The sequence below is a fragment of the Alexandromys fortis genome, unplaced genomic scaffold, assembly GCF_014885135.2.
Source record: "Alexandromys fortis isolate MF-2015 unplaced genomic scaffold, M_Fortis_MF-2015_v1.1 scaffold_26, whole genome shotgun sequence".
Taxonomy (NCBI): domain Eukaryota; kingdom Metazoa; phylum Chordata; class Mammalia; order Rodentia; family Cricetidae; genus Alexandromys; species Alexandromys fortis.
In genome coordinates, this window is record NW_026067894.1 from 12,259,796 (window position 1) to 12,281,730 (window position 21,935).

Here is a 21,935-nt window from a genome sequence, read left to right on the forward strand (position 1 = left end):
CAGGGGGTTCTGTCGTGAGAGGAGCCTTCCTGGGGATTTACGAGTCACATAATGGCCTTGAACTCAGAAAGGTCCTGGGCTAGGTAGAACCTTTTGGTGTCGCCCCACCCACCAAAGTTCTCATAAAATCCAGGCAGGCCTCAGATTCCCTCAGTAGCCCAGGATGATCTTGAACTGACCTTCCTGCTTCCCTCTCCTGAGAGCTGGGGTTACAGACAGCTCTAGCACCACTGGACTATACAGATCTCGAGAGAGAGCTGGGGCTGGAGGCAGGACTCTGCTGGTGCAAGCACTCTGAGCTGAGCTACCAGCACCCTCGTTTCCTGAAGTCCTTTTCTTTCTCTTCTGTGCGGTGGTGATCCCAGGACCTCAGGCAAGGGAGGCAAGCACCCTGCCTGCCACTGCTGCAAGTTCAAGGAAAGCGATGCTTTTTTTAAAAAAAAATTAAATAATACAACTTTAATGATTTATGTGCATTTGTGTTTTGCCTGCATGTGTATTTGTGTGAGGGTTGCTGGATCCTCTGGAACTGGTGTTATAGAGAGCTGAAAGTTGCCGTGAACCTGGGTCCTCCTTTGCAGTCAGGCGTGGTGGTGGTAGCAGCAGCTTACCTAGGTCCATCATAAGATGATGATATGATAGTTGAACAAGGGGCCTTGCAAATTATACAGCTAAACTCTGCCACTGGGAAGAGTATCGAAAGAGTTGGTGGTGGGCAAGAAATAATGAACACTCTTCTAAGGCTCCTGGCTCCTGCCAAAAGCCAGAGCAAGGGCTGCAAGCAGTTAGATCTCCTAGTCCACCTTTCCCCTCCTGCTGTGCGTGGCTGGCATTAGGAAAAGACTTGTTTACACGTGAAAACAAACGAATGGAAAAGCCAGGGTGTTTGCCTTCACACTCCCGAGGGTGTGCAGACTATCCCTTTCCTGAGACCCTGCTCACTTTTCTCTGCAAGTCTCAGTACAGCCTTGGACACCTTTCCTTTGACAGTAAACACAGGAAGAGCTGAGGTCCTGGAGGTTTGGTCAGAAGCCCCCTGAGGGCAGGGCCCATTGCCTATTTGGGAATGAAGCCTACACTCTGGTAGGCTTGAGTGGTGTTATCAGGAAACTGAGTCCCAGCGTGGGTAGCAGGTGATCTGCCTGAGGGCCCAGGTTCTCCTCTTGCTGGAGCCTTGGGACGTCCAGGGGCTAAGGCAGGTGCTGTAGTCAGTCAGTTAGAGTGAGATCTCTTGCTTGCCAGAGCAGATTAGGCCTTGACCAGGACAAGGACCAAGCTGTGTGATGTTTCAAGCTGATAATGCTGGACAACTCTAACTGTGGGGCGACCACAAGCCCTTTCTGGGGATCTAGGAGTAGGGTTTCTAGCCTCCAGGCGGAGATGAGCTTCCTTCTGTCCTAAAGGATAACATTCCCTACCTAGCTTTCCTCAGAGCTTGTAAGAGTCAGAGATATAAAAGGGCTTGGTCAGCACCAGAGGCCTGCAAGGAAATGAACACAGCATTTTCCAGATTTCTAAAGGCTTTCTCTTACTAGCTACTCCAGACATTCTAGGCACCTACGTCAAGACCCACCCTAATTTATCTCCCTTGAGCACCTCAATGGGAAAGCCCGACTCTTAACAAGGGTGCCCTAGGGCAATCAAAGGTCAATTAAGGGTAAACTGAGGCCTTGTCTACCCACTCCAGGAAAGCACGAAAGTAGCAGGTACCACCAGGAACACAGAGCGTCGCTGGAGGCTGGGTCTGCTGTGGTCCTGAGCCAGGGGAATACCTGCTCCCCGCCACAGGTCCCAGGTGTTGGGGAAGTCTTCCTCAAACGTACTCCAGACGATCAGCTCTCCTGGGGTGGTCCTAGCCTAGCCCTTCCCTACAGCCCCTTCCTGCCCTAGGGATCCCCAACTCTCTCGGGGTCCTCCGCGGGCCGACTTTCGCAGCTGGGGAGACCCCTCCTCTTTAGCCCGACCTCGTCCTCGGGGCTCTGCTGGCGGGGAGGGGCGGTTTGCCACTGCGCTGCCACCGCCACCCCCTCCCCCGACGGCCGCTCCCACCGCTCGCGCCCCGCCCGCCCCGCGGCCCCGCCCGCGCTGCCCCCGCCCCCGCAGCGCTCATTCGGCCTCCGCCGCCCAAACTTTTCTCCGGGCGCGTCTCCAGCGGCGGCCGCCCCCGCGCATGGGCGCCGCGCCGCAGGGGGCCTGACCCCCGCCGCTGGCACCGCGCGCCCCCAGCCCCGCGCCATGGCGGCCCGCGCGCCCCCCGCCGCACCTGCGGCCGAGGAGCCCGGGAGCCCCGGCGGCCCCCCGCGCAGGAAGAAGTCCCGCTCCGGCCTCCGCCGCGCCTTCAGCTGGCTGCGGGGCAAACGGCGCAAGAAGAAGGCGGCCGGGGCCGAGGGTGCCGACTCGGCCACCCCCCGGGCCAAGAAGGCGGACGACAAGGCCAAGCGGGCCAAGGGCAAAGGCCGGGGTAAGGTGGCTGGGCACCTGGGTTGAGCGCTCCGAGGGTGTGGCAGGGTGGGTCCTCTGGGGGGTCAATCTGTGTAGAAAGGTTGTTTCCTAGGCAGTAGTGTTGGAGGAAGTGAAGAACCTAGGTACCCCAACATAGGTCCTGCGTCGCTCCAGAGACACAGTCTATCCAACTTTGAGGGGTCGAGACCCGCGTCTGGGGCAGGGATCCCCTGACTGAAACAGGAAGTGTCGGCTGGTTGGCCCTCCTGGTGGGATACACGTCTCCCTTGCTCTCCCAGGTTCTGCCCTCTGCTGAGTCAGGGGGTCAGAGACGTGACTCTGGCCTGGGGCCAAAGGGAGAGGCAGGTGGCCTTGGGTCTTGGGGTGGCAGTCTCTTTGGGTCTTTAAGGTCAACCTGCTCCAAAGGAGTTTTTGCCCTCCAGGTAGATCCTGGTTCCCAGCCCCACAAAGGACTCAGCTTAGAGGCCTTTACCTTAGGTTGTTCAGCACTGTTAGCTTTTCTCACCCCCCACCCCCTCTTTACCTGGGCCAAACCACAAACATCCACCTCCCGGGGTGGTGAGATCACCAAAGGCCTATCCTCCTCACTCACTCCTTTCCCTAGTCCTGGTAGGGACTTGGTGCTGTGGAGAAAGGGGGAAACTGAGGTCCAAGTTAAATCGAGAGGCTGGGCCTAGGCTGGGCGGATGAAGTCTAGCAGCTGTTACCTAGTCTTCACGCAGTTTTGAGCCCATGGCTCTTCCTGGAACCTAAGGGATGGGCAGCCTGAGAAACGGGGAAGGACCTTGGCCCATTCCTGTTAGGGTCACTGTATGTTGGCCACTTGTTTGGCTTTTCCTGCATCTGCTTCTGTCTTCAGTTTGGTGGGGAGACCTTTAGGCTCTGCTAGGGAGTAGAAGGCAGGCTGCCCCTGGAAGCGTCTCTCCTGTACTGCCCAGACACAGTGCTGAAGGTAAGGGGATGGAGGGGTCAGGGCCCGTCCCATCTAGCCATGTTTACCTTTCCAGTGTCCTTTAACCACCTCTGGAGAATTAGAAGGAACTTTAGGGGTCAGGAAGAGGGTGGAAAACCTCTTGTGCATTGCATCCGGCCTGATCTTCCTTTTGGATAAGGGCCCTGTTTCCCTGCGGCCCAGCCACAAATAGAAGTTAGGGCGCTGGGACTGAGATGAATGGGCCAAGCCCTGAGGGAAGGTTTGGATGAGGGGTGTTTCCAGGTGTTCTGCAACCCCCGAACTGGAGGGGAAGTCTGTCCCGGGGTTCCCCACTGGGGTTGAGGGTGAAGTCATTCCCCTCTCCTTTAGGAGAGCTTGAGTTAGAACTGCAGCTGAATGGGTTGTGGTCAGGTTGTCAGGGGATGGTGGTCTACCCCAAGGGGAGTGGATTCCTTTCTTATTTTCCAGGCAACCAGCCTGGAGGCAGAGGGCTGCCAATACTGAGTTGTAGGTTAGTACTCCGGCCTCCTGGGGGGGTCATCCTGCCTTGTGTTTGGTATTAAGTGGCACTGGGTTTTCTGGGCAGCATGTCAGCCTCACCGAGTCCACGTGCATGGGTGACACCCTCTGCCCTGAGCTGTTGTCTTCTCAGGTCTGGAGGTGGCCCCGGTCCTTCCAAGGGCAGCCTTGTTTCTTTTTGCTCCAGCCTTCTATTGTTCCAATTGTTTCCTTGTCACCTGTCTGGCCCAACTTCTTTTCTGTTTATTAAGAGAAATAAATCCGATCTCTCTAATCTCCACTGGCCAAGAAGGGAAGGCTGGAGGCTTAACTCTTTCAGAGCAAATGGCCATCAGGATGGAGCTTGGAGAAGGAGGAATACAGGAGGGAACTTTCTGGAAGGACAGGAAGGCCTCTGTGGGAAGCTCATTAGGTCATCTCATTCTGAGAGCCAGAGATGTGAGAGACGCGGGTCCCCGTTCCCATCACTGTTGTACTGTAAAGTGGGAGCCGGTGCTTGCAGTGGAGTTTTGAGTGGCAACTCAAACTTCCCCCAGGACTCTTGCAGTGGAGTTTTGAGTGGCACGTCTTCCCCCAGGACTCTTGCACTTCCCCTTTCAGACATGGAAAGGAAGAAATCTGACATTGATTGACTACCCTGGATGTGTCGGGAGACTTACATCCATTTCCTCACTAGAGCCCATTTGCAGAGCCCTGCATGGTGGCAGCACTGGAGCTGCTGAGGCAGGAGAATAAATTTGAGACCAGCCCAGGCTACATAGCAACAACAACAAAAATCTCCTTTGCCGTTGAAAACCCCGAGACTTAGTGACAGTGAATGGTTAATTTGACAGGCTGAGATTGAAAATGAAAATCCGAAGTCTCCCAAACTAACATGACTTTCCAGAACACCCAGGGCTGAGACCTAAAGAGCTTTTTGTTGTTGTTTTGTGATTTATTTATTTATTTATTTTTTGAGACTGGGTTTCCCTGTGAATCAGTCTTGGCTGTCCTGTAACTCTGTAGACCAAGCTGGCCTCGACTTTACAGAGATCCACCTGCTTCTGCCTCCCGAGTGCTGGGATTAAAGGTGCATGCCACCACTGCCTGGCAGAGACTTGGGGATCTTACACAGCTCGCTGTATAGACAGGAGTCAGCCCAGAGAGAGCTGAGGGAACTCAATAGAGTGGGAACAGTACCAGAGTCAGGCAGTTCAGTTCTCATACAGCTACTAAGACCCGTGACACTGGACAGACAATTTCTCTGCGACCTTTCCCTGGATGCAGCCTTGATCCGACGTTCTTACAAGAGAGGACAGAAAACTTACAGGAAAGAGAGGTCAATGCAGAAGGCAGGGGTTGCTAGATTCTGTTAGAAGTTTAGTTAACATGAGTCTGGTAGGAGTGGACTTGGAGGCCAATGAGATACCCTGCTGGCCCTGGAGCTCCAAGACACAGGGTGCCTATTTACCCTTCCATATCTGTAAAACTAGGGTGTTCAAGAACCCATTAGATAGCAGCCACGCACACTCTGTGTGAACTGTGGAGTGCGGTCCAGCGATGGCAGTCCTCTCATGTGGTATGCTGAGGACTTGGACAGTGGTTTAGTTCCTTTTAGTCCATGTTTCAGTCACATCTCAGACACACATGCTCTTACTGATATGGAGTCTTCCCGTGTCTGGCAGGAGGAGGCAGACATAAGAGGAAGTTGAAAAAGCAAAAGCAAACAGGAATCCATATTTTCCGGAAAGATCACACTTGTTGAGTATGTGGGGATGGAGTGTTCTGGGACTGAGGCCAGGACAGGTCCGGAGGCTAGCCAGGGAAGGCTTTCTGGAGGTGGCCAGCAGGAAGAAGGGCCAGTTTGAAGGGGGGGGGGCGGGGAGGAGAATCAACAGACACTGCAGGCTTTTCTGTGTTTGGAGGTAAGCAGTTTTCACCAGTACAGGTGGAGAAGTCCTCAGGTTGGAAGCAAGTTGCCCAAGGTCCACTGGTCTCTTGCAGTTGAGAAAGTGTCTTTAGTACTTACAGTCAGGCCTTGCTCAAAGTGATGGGAATGCCTGAGGCCAAGACTTGGGGTCTGGGGAGGTGGCTCAGTGATTAAGAGTATTGGCTGCTTTTCCCAAGGTCCTGAGTTCAATCCCTAGCACTCACCTGGTGTCTCAGGGCTCATCTGAAATGGGATCTGATGCCCAGAATGACAGAGCACTCTTATACATAAAATAATTTTTTTTTTTTCCCTGAAGACTGGCAGCTGGGCAGCTTGGGGCTAGGACCGTAGTCCAGTGGGTAGAGTTCACCTAGCACAGGTCGGGCACTGGCTCTGATCTCTAAATCCACTGTAGGGTTGAACTGGGTGTGGTGGTACACAGCTATCAGCCTAGGGCTTGGGAGGTGGCAGCCAGAGGTGTCAGGAGTTCAAGGTCATTTCATGGACACACTGGGAGGTTAGGCCAGCTGGGACTGAGACTCTTGTCGGTGTAAATGATGGATGACATCTGTCACGGCACTGCGTGACAATCTTCAAGGGCCGTACTTTTTCCCTAGTGATGTGATTGTAGATGAGTCAGTCCCTAAGGAGAGAGCTCTCGGCAGGGCTATCCTTGGGGGAGGGGTTTGTTTCCCTCCTGTTCCCTTTGGGCTGTGATAGAATTCAGGAACTCCTTCAGCAGAGTTCACCCTAGAGGCCCAGCAGAGGTCACCCTAGGAACTCCTTACCTTCCATTTAGCCACCGCAGGAGGGCTGTCCTTGGTGTAGGCTGTGGAGAGTCTAGGATGACTGTTTCCAGAGTAGATCCTAGACTCCAATGGCGTCACCCTATCCTTCAGCCTTCGTTTTTTTTTTTCTTTTTCTTTTTTTTTTTTTTTTTGGCGCACACCTTTGATCCCACCACTGAGGAGGCAGAGGAATGTAGATCTCTGAGTTCGAGGCCAGCCTGGTCTACAGAATGAGTTCCAGGACAGCCAGGACTACACAGAGAAACCCCATCTCAAAAAATCAAAACAAAACAAAAAAGGCTGGAGAGATGGCTCAGTGGTTAAGAGCACTGGCTGCTTTTCCAGAGGACCTGGGTTCAATTCCCAGCACCCTCAAGGCAGCTCCGTACTGTCTGCAACCCCAATTCCAGGGCACCCGACACCCTCACACAGACATAAATATAGTCAAAACATTAGTGCACATAAACAAACAATTTTTTTTAATTTCACATTTTAGATTTATTTATGTGTATGAATGTATGTATGTTATGTGCATGTGTGTGCCTGGTGCTGACAGAGGTCAGAAGAGTGTGTTAGGGTGTCGGATCCCTTGAAACTGGAGTTACTAATAGTCATGAGCCACCACATTGGTGCTGGGAATTGAACTGGAGTCCTCTGTAAGAGCGACAATACTCTAAAACATTGAGTCATCTCTCTAGCCCACTCCCCTCCCCTACCTCCTTTCTTTTTTTGAGACAGAGTTTCACTATGTAGTCCTGGCTGACTTGAAACTCACTATGTAGACCAGGCTGGTCTCAAACTCAGATCTGCCAGACTCTCCCTCCCTCGCAGGGGGGGTTTAAAGGCGGGTACGTTAAACCCCTGCCGTGCCTGGGTTTGGTGCTCTGCTGTGCTGTATGACCCTGACTGAGCTGCCCTCAGTCTGGCTAGGTGTGCCCTGGCTTAACATTCAGGAAGTGCTGTGACTTCTGACTCCATATCTCGGGATTTGAGAGTGTGGCGCAGGAACTGTGTCCAGGAGAAGAGACCCAGTAGGCTGGCAATGCCGCCTCTCTATGCTGAACTATGTGGTTCTAAATTTTATTTCATTCACTTGTTTTCTATGTATGGGTTTTTGCCTGCATGTACGTCTGTGCAGAACTTACACACAGTGCCTATGGCAGCTGGAAGACATGTCAGCTCTCCTGGGACTGGAGTTAGAGATGGTTGTGAGCCACCATATGGGTGCTGGGATGGAACTTAGATCCTCTGGAACAGCAGCCAGTGCTCTTAACTGCTGACACATCTCCCCATCTCTCCAGCCCCAAAGTTAGTTTTTTACGCCATATGCTCCCATTATTTTTTAAAGACTTCATTATTTTTTTTTGAGACAGGGTCTCACTGTGTCACCCTGGCTGTCCTGGAACTTGTCCTGTAGATTAGGTTGGCCTTGAGCTCAGGGACACCTGCCTACCTTTGCCTTTCATGTTCTGGGATTAAGGGCACATGCCATCATGCTCAGCAATAGTCCATAGCATTCTGTTTTGTTTTGTTTTTTTGCTTTGTTTTGTTTGAGAGACAGGGTTTTCTTTGTAGCCCTGGCTGTCCTGGAACTCACTCTGTAGACCAGGCTGGCCTCAAACTCAGAGCTCCACTTGTCTCCTGGGTGCTGGGATTAAAGACCACCATCGCCTGGCTGTCTTTATCACCTAAAACAAGTGATGACCAAAGTCTCTGGGCACATTTTGCTTGAGGATGGATCTGTTTGCCTTTCTGTAGCATCTCATTATTCTCAGGTGCGGTCACTTGATGTGCATTCCCCAGGATGTGTTGGCCTTCATCATTCTATCCATTGAGTCATCCTTGAGGACACCAGCACCGCTGTCCCCATCTCTTGAATACTCCTGGGGAACAGTACATACCGCCCCAGCCTTTAGAGTACCCTGTCTAAGAGACTGACGGTTAGGAGAGTTTTTTTTTTTTAATATTTATTTATTTATTATGTATACAATATTCTGTCTGTGTGTATGCCTGCAGGCCAGAAGAGGGCACCAGACCCCATTACAGATGGTTGTGAGCCACCATGTGGTTGCTGGGAATTGAACTCAGGACCTTTGGAAGAGCAGGCAGTACTCTTAACCTCTGAGCCATCTCTCCAGTCCCCGGTTAGGAGAGTTTTTGTGGCGTCTCTGCCCAGGTTTTTAGCTTGGGGCCCAGGCCATGGTTATGGAGGCAGGGTTCCCTCCACTACAGTAGAGTGGCTGTTCTGTGCATCTTCTAGTCCCTGTGCTCGGATGGGTATGGCCTGCCTTGGGTCTAGACAGCAAAGGGAGACAACTAACTTTGCAAATGCTCAGTACCTCCTGTGTGCCAGGCACTGAACCGGGCATCAGCAAGAGAGGCAAAGTTTCAGCCCTCTTGAACCTCAGAATCTGGGAGAGTGCCAGCTAGGAAGGATGAATCAATCACTGAACAAAAAATCGAAGGGCCAGAAATCATGACCAGAACTAGGTGTGGGGGCAGAGTCTGCAGTCCTAGCACTTGGCTGGTAGAGGCAGAAGGACCAGGAATTTAAAGTCACCTTCAGTTCTACAGCAAGTTGGGGGACATCTTAGGCTACATAAGACCCTGTTTGAAAAGAACTAAACCAGAGATCCTTTGGGGAGATGAAGGACAGCCTCCCTGAGGTGACATGTGCAGGAGAAATGAGGGGTCAGAGGATGCTGGGGAAAAGGGACTGTGGCACTGGGGTTAGGTGGTCATCGGCTGACTCTCTGGAGTTTTGTGGGGAAACCTGTCACTATACCTTACTATGCAGGTACCCTGAGGACAGGAGCTCTTGCCTTGGTCTTGCCCAGTACAGGGCCCAGCACTAAGTGACTTTGGGTCATTGATGATCCAGCATGGGCAGCTTTAAATCCTAGATGGTTAAAAATGCTATCATAAGGAACCCCCATGATGCTTACAGATAGGCCCCGAGGAGGGGTGATTTGCTCAAGGACCTGAACCCCCATGGTACTTACAGTTGGCTCCGGAAGAGGGCCTGACTTGCTCAAGGACCTACCTCCTCTGGGAGGCTGACCTGAACTGGCTGGAGCCCACCCCAGCCATGGTGGGGGCAGGATGACTTTAGCTTCCCCCAGGCCTTTGTTCAGACTTCAAACAGAAAAGCCCTTCCCAGAAAGGTGCCTCTACCAGGGAGGGAAGAGCAGGAAGGAAGCCAAGAGGAGCCCAGGGAACCTCCCCTTCCCTCTCTCAGACACCTTCAAGCCTTGTTCCAGTTCTCTTGCCTCATGCATCCAGCCATTTGCTTGAACCTCCCTCAGGCCTGGGAAGAGGCTGCGGTCTATGAGCTCTCCCCAACTGCTACCTGCCCCCTCGAACCCGGAAGCAGCATTGGCCACAGGGTCGGTCTGTTGAACTGGAGTATGGGGGTAGCCTGACACCATGACCAGGAAAATCCACCGCCCCCCTCGATGACATCAGCAAGGAGCAGAGCAGGACACCCTCCCCTACTCCTGGAAATCCCCTCTCCCAAACCCTCAGAGCCCTCTCAGCTGCTCCTGGCCTGTCACATGCTGAAGAACTGGAATGAGAGGAAGCATTGTGTAGTGTTTGGCTTAAGCGTGGTGGGGTGGGGGAGAGTGGGTCTGCAGCCCCCAGGGCCACATCCAGCTGCTTGGCTAAATGCAGGAAGGAAGGAGGTGAAAGCAGCTGCCTTGGGCAGGAGGAATGAATCCTCCACCTCGCCCAGTGTTCCAGCCCACTCTGTCTTTCTGCTCCTCTGTCCTCCGGCTGGTTCTGCAAAGTACTGCTGCTGCAGTCCTAGCTATGCACACAGCTGCTATGGGGACAGCTTGGCCTGCACAGGCACCGAACCTGAATCTTGTGGCAGGGTATGCTACCTACTGGGTTTCTGGGGTGGGAGGAGAAAACCATGTCAGGCCTCCTGTCTGCTTAGGATGTTCTCTCCTGCAAGCCTCTAGCCCCTATTCTGCAAGTGGGGTAGAGTCACAAGGTACCCAAGGCTAATCATGTGGTTCCTGGGCTCTTGACCCACCTGCTTAGCCATATGTGGCAGCTAGGGGCTAAATCTCTTTCCTGATCCTGCAGCCGGGTCTTGTCTTTGAAACAAAAAGCACTAATGTGCCATTGCCGCTACCCCCATTAGTACTGCCACTACCACCATCAGACAGACACAAGAGCCATACTATTGCTTCTGTCCACAGTAAGCAGGCTGGGGGTCAAGCAAGGCTTTGATAAGGAAATGAAAAGGAGTCTTCCAGGCAAGGAGAGCGGCCAGCAGATGTGAAGTTTGGAGGTGCACACTAGAGAGGGCCAAGTCCCTTGATGTAGTTAGAGCTCTGAGAATGAGGACATGGCTGGAGAGAGGGCTCCTGGGACAGGCAGGGGCCTCTGGTGGCCAAGGCACCCTCCATTCCAGATACCCTCCCAGGCGCGTGCCTACTTGTCCTCACTCAATTCATGCCAGAGGACAGACGTGCACTTCCTTTGCGAGTCTTCTCTGCTCTGCTCCCACGCACTGCCTGTCTCCATTAGGTACTTTAGTTTCCTCATCTGTGAACAGAGTTGAGGCAGTAGATCTGTACGGCCTTCTTCCATCTTTCTCGCCTCTTTCCTTTCGACGTGTTCATTTATTTATATATTTATTGTGTGTGCATGCCACAGCATGTGTGTGGAGGGCAGAGACAACTAATGGGAGTTGGTGTCCTTCTCCCGAGTGGCTCATGGGAACTGTAACTCAGTTGGGAAAGCATGTCAGCTGGTGCTTTTACCTGCCAGCCAGCCAGTCCTCTCCTCGCTCGGTACAGGATTCTGTTCTCTATGCAGAATGGCGAGACTGCATACTGCTTGGTATACAGACAATGTTGTTTTCTGTAGAGGAGTAAAATGCCAGCTCTTCAGGGACAGCACTGTTGTTAACCTCAGGTTCTTGGTAAGCATGGGACCTCTGGGAGGGTTGGGATCAGCTTTGACCCTCTCTCATTTTGCAAGAAGGGAGTCGAATGTCCTGGAATCCCTGGGCATTCCAGCAGTGTGGTATAGTGTAGTAGAAAGGCTTGCTCAGCGGGCAGAACTACACAGAAACTAGAGCCAAGGGCTTTGAACTCCCAGCCTAGTTTGAGAGGTTAGGTAAAAATGATGGTGATGATGATGATGGAGAGTTGCTGTTGATGCTGTGGGGCAGTGGTATGCAGTGCATTGCTCGAGGGCAGCTGTGAGGACAGAGGTAAGGCCCTTGGGTAGCCTAGGAGACTTTCAGAAATGGTCAGGCTTAGTGTGGGTTTTGAAAAGAGACTTCTGGAAGGGGCACACAACTTTGCATTGTGATACATGGGTGACTTCAGATGTCTATACTTACATGCACACAGGCATCAGACACGATTGCATTCATACTTATACACAAAACATACACAGTCTTATTGACAAACATTATGCATATATATATCCACACAGACAGATGGTTGCAAACGCAAATACAAATCAGTGATATTCAGCTGCCCTGAGCAATACAGTCACAGTGCTAAGCAAACAGACACACACAAAAAGTACACATTCAGGCCGAGTGGTGGTGGCACACCACTTTAATCCCAATACTTGGGAGGCAGAGGTAGGTGGATCTCTGTGAGTGTTCAAGACCAGCCTGGTCTACGGGGAGAGAGAGAGAGAGAGAGAGAGAGAGAGAGAGAGAGAGAGAGAGAGAGAGAGAGAGAGAGAGAGAGAGAGAGATATCCAGGACAGGCACCAAAACTACACAGAAACCCTTTCTAGAAAAACAAAACAAAGTACACATTCAGACATGAAGGCAGAGTTACATGGACACACATGCACCATACATGGTTATACTAGTCAGAGATAACACAAATGTTTAGGTTGGAGGGTATATATGTCCATCTACACAAATATGTAGCTATATCGTCTGCAGTTACACTTAGAAGTCCAGGTACTCATTCTTCAAGGTCAAAGACAGTTAAACAGAGAGAAAGGCATGGAAAGCTGTAGGTTTGGCTGAGTCTGGATGTGGCTCCTAGCTCTGTACTTAATGGACGCTCTCAGTCAGCTGACGTTAAGGAATCCTAGTTTCCCCATCGGTAAAATGCACACGACAAAAGTATCTACCTTGTATAATTATTTTGTAGATGAAGTGAAACACCGCATGAAAGCTGGTAGCACAGTGCTTCGCACACATTGAGCACGAAGTACAAAGATGCTACTATAATTTTCAACACCCCAAGTACAGAGATACAGTTAGTTCAATACGTGTGCAAGTAACAGGAGAAAGGCGATACATAAACACGTGACACTCACGGAGTGGTGGGCTCAGCAGCAGCAGCAGGGGTCGGACCCCCGCTTGTCTGGACGACAGGACTGCCCCTAGTTCTTCTAGTTCCTTCTCAGTCCTCCCGGAAAGGCAGGGCACGCTGGGCAAGGAGAACCCGCGACCCGCCTACCCAACCTGGACCGCAGGAGTCCTTTCCCTAACGCTCAGGGCGGGGCGGCTCAGCAGGTCTCCCTGGTCCCTTGGAGGGGTGGAGCGGAAGGGCCGCGCGCCAGGCCCCGCCCCTCCGGCCCCGCCCTCGGCGTGACCATTGGCCGCAGCACTAGGGGGCGTGGCCGGACTGGGGCTGGGGGCGCCCGCGGTGGCCGCCCGCGCGTCTCGCTACCTCCCTCCGCGGGCTGCGGGCCCGGCGGCCGGGCTGGCTGGGCCGCGCTCGGGTGCCTACGCCAGCTCCCGCACTCGCCATGGGCAACTCACACCACAAGAGGAAGGCCCCCAGCGGCCCCCGGACCCGCAGCTTCTGGCGCTTCGGGCGATCGGCGAAGCGGCCGGCAGGTAGGGGTGGGGGCGGGGCAGGCGGGGAGGAGGGTCCCTGCCGTCCCTGCCGCCGCCGCACTATCCCCTCCCAGGGCCTGGTGGGCGTGAGTGAGGGGCCAGGAGTCCGCTCAGATACCACCCCTCACATGCGCACGGACACACGTACCCACTCATGACCGCGGGCGGGCACGCGTATATTTTTACATTTGCATACAACACCCATTCTCATGTATGTCGCTGCAGTGACCAAAACCGCATACAGTCACACCCACACACTGGCACCGGGACACAGTTCCTGAGGCACAGGTACATATTTACCTGTGCACACGGTTTACATACATGGCCACATGAGCTACACCCACGCTCAGGTTGACACACAGGCACACACATGAGTCATGTAGGTACAGTTGTCCAACGTCTTAGGCACCCAACTGTACACACAGGTTCACAGGCAGATCCTAAGACACACAGGATGTGCACACACACACACACACACACACACACACACACACACACACACTTGTTCTCCAAACCTTTGCCCCAACAGCCTGAAAGTTTGCAGAAGGGAGGGGAGACAAAGGTGGGAGGGAGAAGCAGGAAACTAGGGCTGAAGGCTGGGGACCTCCTCCATCTGGCGCGATCGCGATCGGGAGTCCTACTGTTTCTCTGAACCCACCCCCACTTCACTACCGCGTCCTCGCTCCGTCATTCCAGACCCCCGCAGTTCCCGAGGTTGCCTCCCCGTCTACCCCCCCTTTCAATGCAGCCACCGGGCTGGAACGCAGTTGCAGCCCTTCCCAGCGTGCTGCGGGATCCCTCCGCGGGTCACATTCCAGTCTCCAAGGGTGGGGGCTAGGGAATGAGGAAGGCCTCCAATCCCAAGGCTGAGATGTGGCCTCTCTCAGTCAGTGCGGCAGTTCTGGATCACCCAGAGAGTCCCAAGGGGTTCTGGAGGGGGTGCCCGGTTTTCTCACCTTGTAAACGCAGAGACTGGGGAGGGGCAAGGTGATGGATTTAAAACTGCACTCCCTTCAAAAAAGGGGGTCTTCAATAGAGGCAGGTGTTGTAAGAATGGTACCTGCTGGTCTGGGGTAAGGAGGAATCCAAGAGGAAGTGGGATGGGGAGTCCTTGTAGTGGGAGTATCGACCTCTGTTCTCAGGATGGCCCACTTTCCTAGAGGACAGCATGGTGCGTGGTGATCTCATTCTTCATCAGCTCTCCACATGAGGGTGATGGGAAGCCTAGATGGGGAGAAGAGGGGGGGGGGTCTGTTCTCAGTGTGGCACTGCCAGAGGTGCTGGTGACTTTGCTCAGATTCTTTTGGTCTCCTGGATTTCCTTGGTTCCTCCACTGGGCTTGTCTGAAAGGAGGTAACCTCTGCATTGGTGACCTGGGACCCGTATGGTTCTGGCAGGCCATTTCAAGGATGAAGAGATTGGGGTCTAGAGAAAAGGGCCTCCCTTGATTCAAGGTCATTTGCATTCGAATGTTTGAGTTATTGTAATGATGGCCAAACCAGTAGGAAAGGGTTAATATTGCTCATGTGCACTCACAGAAATTCCAGTCGTTTCCCCGCTCTGTCAACTGTGAAGTTCTGGCTGCGGCTCTTTCTCACTCTGGAAGCCACACTGAGCGACCAGGACTGGGCTTGGGCAGGGCTTCTCATTGGCTCTCTGATGGTTGATCTGATGTGTTTGTTTCCTGAGAACCAAGTGTTGGTACAAGCTTGTGACTGAAGGAAGGCATAAGAAAACTGTTTTGGAGCTGGTCATGACAGTGAGGGCCTGAAGGATGGAGTGTTGTCTCTGAGATAGGGTCTCACCTTGCTAAGGCTGGCCTCATCCTTTTACCACTAATCCCAAATCCTGGGGTTATAGGCAGGGCCACTAGGCCTGGCTTAGACATCCTGTTTCACTCTGGCTTCCAGCGACTCTTGTGCTCTACTGACCTGCTGCAACTCCACAGCTAATCAGGCTCCAAGGTGTTGCTAAGAAGCCAGAAGCATTGTCAAGGCAACACCAGTGCCAGGGCTGGGAACTATCCCAGGCTGTACATCAAATCTGTTGTGCTGGGGTGAGTTTTAGACAGCGAAGGCGAAGTTCTGAACTCAGCTTTGAAGTAACTACAGGATTGAGATTAGTTCTGGATTGCTAACGAAGCCAGAGGACCCTTTTGTACCTGTGAAGGGTGGCGTGGCATAGTTGGGCCTGGGCATGGAGGTGAGGGAGAAATAGTGGAGGCTCCTTCTTTGTGCCTGGGAGAAGAGAGTCACTTGTCAAGTTTCAGTGCCTTGGGTTTATGTGTTTGTTTATATTTTTGGTTTTTTGAGACATGATCTCAGTATGTAGCCCTGGCTGTCTTGGAACTTGCTCTGTAGACCAGGCTGGCCTCAATTTACAGAGATTCACCTGCCTCTGCCACCCAAGTGCTGGGATTCAAAGCGTGGATGACTAGGCCCAGCTAAGTTTCAGTCCCTTTGTCCTGAAGATTCAAGGTCGCTCCTTCTCTATGTCTCAGGGGCCCACATGTAGGACTGGAATTTGCATGCTTGCACACTTCATTAATCTGTGAAAAGGGGATTGAGGAAGTGTAAGGTGGCCGGAGATCACTGGAGAATCCAGGTCCTTGGGAGCCAGTGAAGGTTTGAAAAAAGGGAGGAGCCCACAAAACTGGTGTGTTAGGAAGATGGCTCCAGGGTAACAGGTGCAGGTAGGGCAGGTTAGGGTAGGGGGTGGGGTTGTGAGAGTGGAAACTCAGAACCTATTGCTGTAATTCAGGGGAGAGGTGATGAGGTGAGGGCTGGGACAGGGTGGGGGCTGTGGGAGCGGAGGGGAGGAGGCAGCAGAATTGACAATACCTGGGATTAATCAGATGTTGAGAGCAAGGCCTACAGAGGACTGCTTGGCCCTGGGATGGCATCAGAGATGTTATGTAGAGAAAAATACTGCTCGCTCTCTTCTTTAATTCATTTCTCTTGCAACAGTTAACAAGAGAGAACTCGTCTTTGCTCTGTTTTATGTAGGGTAAGGCAGAACTCGGATAAGTGAAATCACTTGCACAATGCTTCGAGTGAGGAGATAGTTAAAGTGTGATTCCAGCCCAAGTCTCTCAGTTCATGGGTGCATGGGTTTCACATTGTAATTATGGTCCACAGGTCTGAGACAGAAAAAACCTGAGCCCTGGGAGATTTGGGTGCTGTGGAGCCCATGAGACTAGAAAGTACTGTGGGAGAGGGATAGGAGTTAGGTTTTGAAGCCCCCAGGGCTTAGAGAGAGACAGGGAAGCCCTGATCTAAGGAAGGTGAAGGACTGCCTTGATTGATGTCCTGGGAGGGTGGCTAAGGCAAAGCCTCCTCTGGGCTAAAAAGACATGGCATCCTGTGTTTTAGAGTGCAGTACAACTTGTCCTCCCAGGCTAGCAGGCTGCCTGGTCTAGCACGGCAGACTGAGAGTTCAGGAGAGCCACCTGTCTTCCCACCCTCTTTCTGGTTCTCTTGCACTGTCCTGTCAGGCACACAAGGCCTGGGGGAGTTACCATTTCCAGTTTGCAGGTAGAGACCAAGGGAAGGGGCTGGTGGGTCAGACTGGCTGGACTTCCTGTGACCTCTCCTTGCTTCTGGAGCTGGAGAGCCTAAGGTCTTCCAAGTTCCATGACTGGGAGGAGGCAGAGGCCACTCCCTCTGTCCCCCTTCCTCTTTTGGGGGGGAGACTTGTGACCAACTGTGCGATATCTGAACTTGCCTATGGAAGCGCTGGGCCTCCAGATAAGGGATTTATCTGAGGTGTCTGTGATAAGCTGAACCACCTTTCATTTTTTTATGATTTATTTTTATTTTATGTGCACTGATGTTTTGCTTGCAGTATGTCTGTGTGAGGGTGTTGGATCCTCTAGAACTGGAGTTCCAGGCAGTTCAGTTCGAGCTGCCATGTGGGTGCTGGGAATTGAACCTGGGTCCTCTTAAAGAGCAGTCAGAGCTCTTAACTGCTGAGCCATCCCTCCAGCCCCTGGGGCACCTTTATATTTCATGCATGATCCTGAATGGGGGATTAGGGGCAGAATAAGACATGCAAAAGGACCTTTTAGAGACTGATGGAGAAACAGGCTTACAAACAATGGAGAAGCTGCAGTTAAGGGCAGCCAGAGTGCAGGCTAGGTCTGACTCCCAGGGTTGGAGGTGGCCTGTGCTTGGGCCTGGACTGCCAGAAGGGGCGAGGTCACTGAGGAAGCTGGTGTTAAGTGTGCTTTATCAAACTTTATCTTAATGGTCATTAACTCCACTTGAGATTGGAGGAGAGCTCCGGAAGTGGGCAGGAGCAGTGAGCAGCTGGTTGTGAGGGAAGACCTTGGCTCTGCAGCTAGTCTGAGCTGGTTCACAGCATGACTCTTCTGTCTTTATGAGCTGTGTGACCTGGGCAAGTCACTGACCCTTGAGGTGTGCCTCAGAAACAAAAGGACTTAGTGTCCGTATGGCTGGTCTTCAGGAATACTAGTTGCTGAGGTGTTGTGAGTGGAAAGGCCTTTTCTGTTCTGCCCACGCCCTGGACAGGCTGAGGCCAGATCTGACCCAACACTGTTTATGCTGGGCTGTGGAGCTTTCTCTTTCTGGACAGGGCTTTGCATAGCCAGGCTGGCCTCAAATTCTGAGTGCAGGTATTACAGACATAGGCCACTGTGCTGCGGTTTATGCGGTACTGGTAATCAAACCCAGGGCTTCCTGTAAGCACTCTACCAATGGAGAGCTCCATCTCCAGTCCAATCAACTCTTTTTTTTTTTTCCTTCTTTTTTTTTTTATGGGCAGTGTTGGGTATCAGACCCAGAACCTCTCATGCGGCCTGGGCAAGTGCTCTACCACTGAGCTCTATCTCCCGTGTGTAGCTAGCTACTTTTCTCTCTCTCTCAAATTATCTTCTTACTTTGTGTGTAGGGGTGTCTTGACCGCCTGTAGTTATGGAGTGCTTGTAGATCTATCTGTTCACCAGGTGTGCTGTGCCACCAGAATATTCCCTGGGGACTGGAGTTACAGATGATAGTGAGCCTCCGTGTGGGTGCTGGGAGCTGAACCCCAGTTCTTCGGAAGAACAGCCAGCTCTTTACTGCCGAGCCAGCTCTCTAGCCCTCTCTTTGAGACAGGCTGTCTTGAACCGCATGGTAGTCCTCCTGTCTGCCGCAGGAGCTGAGATTATAGGTGTCATCACCACAGCAGTTGGTGAGTGACTTTAGTGTCCCCAGGCACTCTGAGGGGAGGTGGACATCAGTCCTACTTGAGAGAAGAGCAGACAGAGGCGGAGAGACCTAATTTATTTGGCCAGAGCCTGGAATCCAGTGTTTCTGACTCTTAGCCTTTCCTCCACTGATTCATGCTGGCTGCTTTTCTGACATCCATAAAATGGGGATAATCATGCTTCCAGGGAGCGAAAGAAAGGGCTTGGAAATTTGGAATTCCCTGGCCGAAGGGGGTGATTATGTCATTGTTGGGGCAAATGCTGACCTGGAAACTCATTATGACATTTATTATATTATTGTAGCTAATTCCTCCCTTTACTACGGCCTGTCCCCCTAGGGCACCCTGTGGGACGATCCTCCCCTTCTGCTCCAGGTACTCCCTGCCCCCCAATATTTACATTAGAACTGGCCTGGCCTGTCAGCTCAGCCCCTGAGGAGGCGGAGCTGGACTCTGGGAGAAGGGAAGGAACCTTTTCATTTTCAGAGGTGGGGTGCACCTTTTTTGGTCAGGGAGGTTCTGAGGCTCTAGCTATTCTTTGCCCATGAACAGATTTGGGTCTGCCATGGCATTTGGTGTGATTTAAATGTGGGAACCACAACTTTCTGGTTGGGTGATTTTCAGCGAGTGAAGTCTCTTCCCCTTGAGTCTCCTTGTGCTCTTTATAAAAAGGCAGACTTCACCTTGTTGGCTGATGGTGTTTTTGTTAGCATCAAGGTGTCTCCACTGAGTTAGCTTGTAGGGCTAGTCCCTTTTTTGTCTTGCTTCCTTGGGGAAGAGCAAGTAGGATGGACGCTTGGTTCCTGCCTCTGCCTCTGTCCGTCTGGAAGAAACCTCCCTCTCTCCCGCTCCCCAGCTTGTCTACCTGGATGTAGTGAGGGGTTGAGACCAAGACCCTTTAAATACCCCGAATCCTGGCCAGAGAGGTGGTCAAGGGCAGAAAAGACAGGAGCAGAGGGTTGGCTGGAGGGTGCCAGCTCCTGAGCAAGGCCACCTGGCCAGCTGTACCCTCCCCCCTCATTCTTCTCCCCTGAGTCAGGCCTGTTCACTTGTGGGTGCGCCACCCCCGCCCCTTGTTCTGGAATGGGGCAGGTTGAGGCCTCACCCTATAGAGGATGTTGCCAAGATAATATGTGCACATGCGCACAAGTGAGTGGCTCTGGAGGGAGGGAGACAGGCCCTTGTCCCTGTCCCCAGGCTCAGGAAAGCCCCTGGGTAGCAAGTACACACACCTGCCTTCCTGTACAGGCAGCCACTTGGCAGGCCCTGCGTGGGTCTGCAGCAGTGCTGCCTTCGGTGAGCAGGGTGTGGGCTGGAGGGGACAACTGAGCAAGCTTTGTTGGTGTAGTCCTGGATGTATCCATGTGTGGAGGTGGCCGCCGTGGGACGTTCTCAGGGCACATCCTCTGCCCCTGGCCATGGGCTGTGTCTGCACTCAAGAGCTTACTGTGTACTTCCTGGTGTGCCACAGTTGATGGGACAGGGCTGGGAGCAGGAAGGCTTCTGAGATCTGTAGGCCTCTTTCCCTAGGCAGGTGGGGGTGGTGGCAGCTAGAGCCTGTGCCTCAAGGTCTCTGCAGGCTGGAGACAGAAGTGGCCCTGGAAAGCTCCTCCCATACCCCATTATCAGCTCTGTGAGGTGCCCCTCCTTAATAGATACCCTTCCCAAGTAGAGCCCCTTCCCAAGTTAGCCGCTGTCAGAACATGCTCTGGGTAGGGGGAGAGGCTTTGGGGTCACTAGATGTTATCAGGTACAAGCACCTTGGTTCTGGCTGGGGATTTTTTTCCTTGCCCCTGTGACCTTGAATGCCAACTGTGGGGGCTAGGTCTGAGGTAAAATCATCCTACCCCCAATTTAGCAGGGGCCCAGCCCCTTTTTCTCTGTTTAAGGGAAACTGCCCTGCTCTGTGAAAGGAAGTCTTTAGCTCCCAAGCCTCCTGGGTCCTTGTTGAGTTACTAGGATAGTACCTGCCTCCAGGGCTATTGAAGCAGGTTTTGCCTTTCACACCAGAGGCCCAGGCTAGCGGATCTCTGTGGGTTTGAGGCCAGACTGTTCCAGAACTGCAGAGCTATTCAGAGAAACCCTGTCTTGTAAAACCAAACTAAACAAACAAAGAAAAGCCTGCACTTCTGAGGTTGTTGTGTAGATACTTGCTTCGAGGCCACATAACCTGACCTGTAAATGTTTGTTTGTTTCTTTTCTTTTCTTCTTTTCTTTCTTGAGACAGGGTTTCTCTGTGTACCCTAGTTTGTCCTGGAACTCTGTAGACCAGGCTGGCCTCTGCTTCCCAGCTGAAGATGTGTGCCACTGTTGTCTGGCTACATGTTTGTTTTCTAGAATGAGGATCTAGTCAGTGCTGGAGTAGTCCCTGAGAGGCCAGAGCTAAATGGAGAAGGAGGAGTTGAGGGGTCTTGAAGCTTTGAAGCCACTGAATTCTTAGCTCTTAAGGGAGGGGTACAGTGAGGGACAGGATTGGATTGCAGTAGGACACAGGCCACAGATCCTCTCGTCACAGCTACTGTGGACTTTTCCGGAGGGTCTCACAGTAGCTGTCACTGCCCAGCTGAAACCTTCCCTGATGTCCCAGGGTAAGGGCTAGGAGTCACCTGACCTACCACTCCTCCCCAAGCTCACTGTGTTCCAGCTGTGCTGGCTCCCTGGTTAGAGAAACCACCACTCTCCCTCAAGGCTTTTGCAGTAGGCAGTGCCTGCCCTGGCCAGCATCTCATGATTCAGGGCTCTGCTCTCATGTCCTTTCTTTTTCTTTACATTGCTTTAAATTTTGTTTTAATTTTTTATGTAAGTGATGTTTTGCTTGTGTGTATGGATGTGCATATGTGTGTCCGGTGCTCAGAGGCCAGGAGCAGCTGTCACTCAGTCAGATCCCCAGAAACGAGTTACAGGTGGTCAGGAGCCGCCCTTTGGTGTTGGAGATGGAACCTGTGTCCTGCAAGAGCAGCCAGTGCCCTAAAACGCTCAGCCATCTCTTCAACACACACACACACACACACACACACACACACACACACACACACACACACACACATGCTCTCTCTCTTTGTATGTTTGTTTTTGCTTTCTTTGAGACAGGGTTTCATTTTGTAGACCATGCAGTCTAGAACTTGTGACCGTATGTCTGTCCTAAGCTCAGGAAACAGGTATGTGTTACTTCACGTGGCTTGTTTATTCATTTAATTTCTCCTCTCCTCTCCCCTCCCCTCCCCTCCCCTCCCCTCCCCTCCCCTTCCCTCCCTTTCCCTCCCCTCCCCTCTCCTCTCTTCC

The 21,935-nt window shown here is 52.5% G+C and overlaps 1 protein-coding gene across 3 annotated transcripts in view; it reads left to right on the plus strand.

Moving 5' to 3' along the window:
- Positions 1–2,123: 2,123 nt before the first annotated feature.
- The window catches only part of Nhsl3 (NHS like 3), a 29,236-nt gene continuing 9,424 nt past the window's right edge, over positions 2,124–21,935 (plus strand). The window contains exon 1 of one of the 3 annotated variants that reach the window (XM_050150570.1): positions 2,124–2,461. In XM_050150570.1, the coding sequence (XP_050006527.1) occupies positions 2,236–2,461 (226 nt within the window). In that variant the 5' untranslated portion in view covers positions 2,124–2,235. Of the gene's footprint in view, positions 2,462–3,395; positions 3,416–13,246; positions 13,449–21,935 lie in introns of those variants that run through there. The other 2 variants (XM_050150588.1, XM_050150579.1) reach the window with 2 other exon arrangements.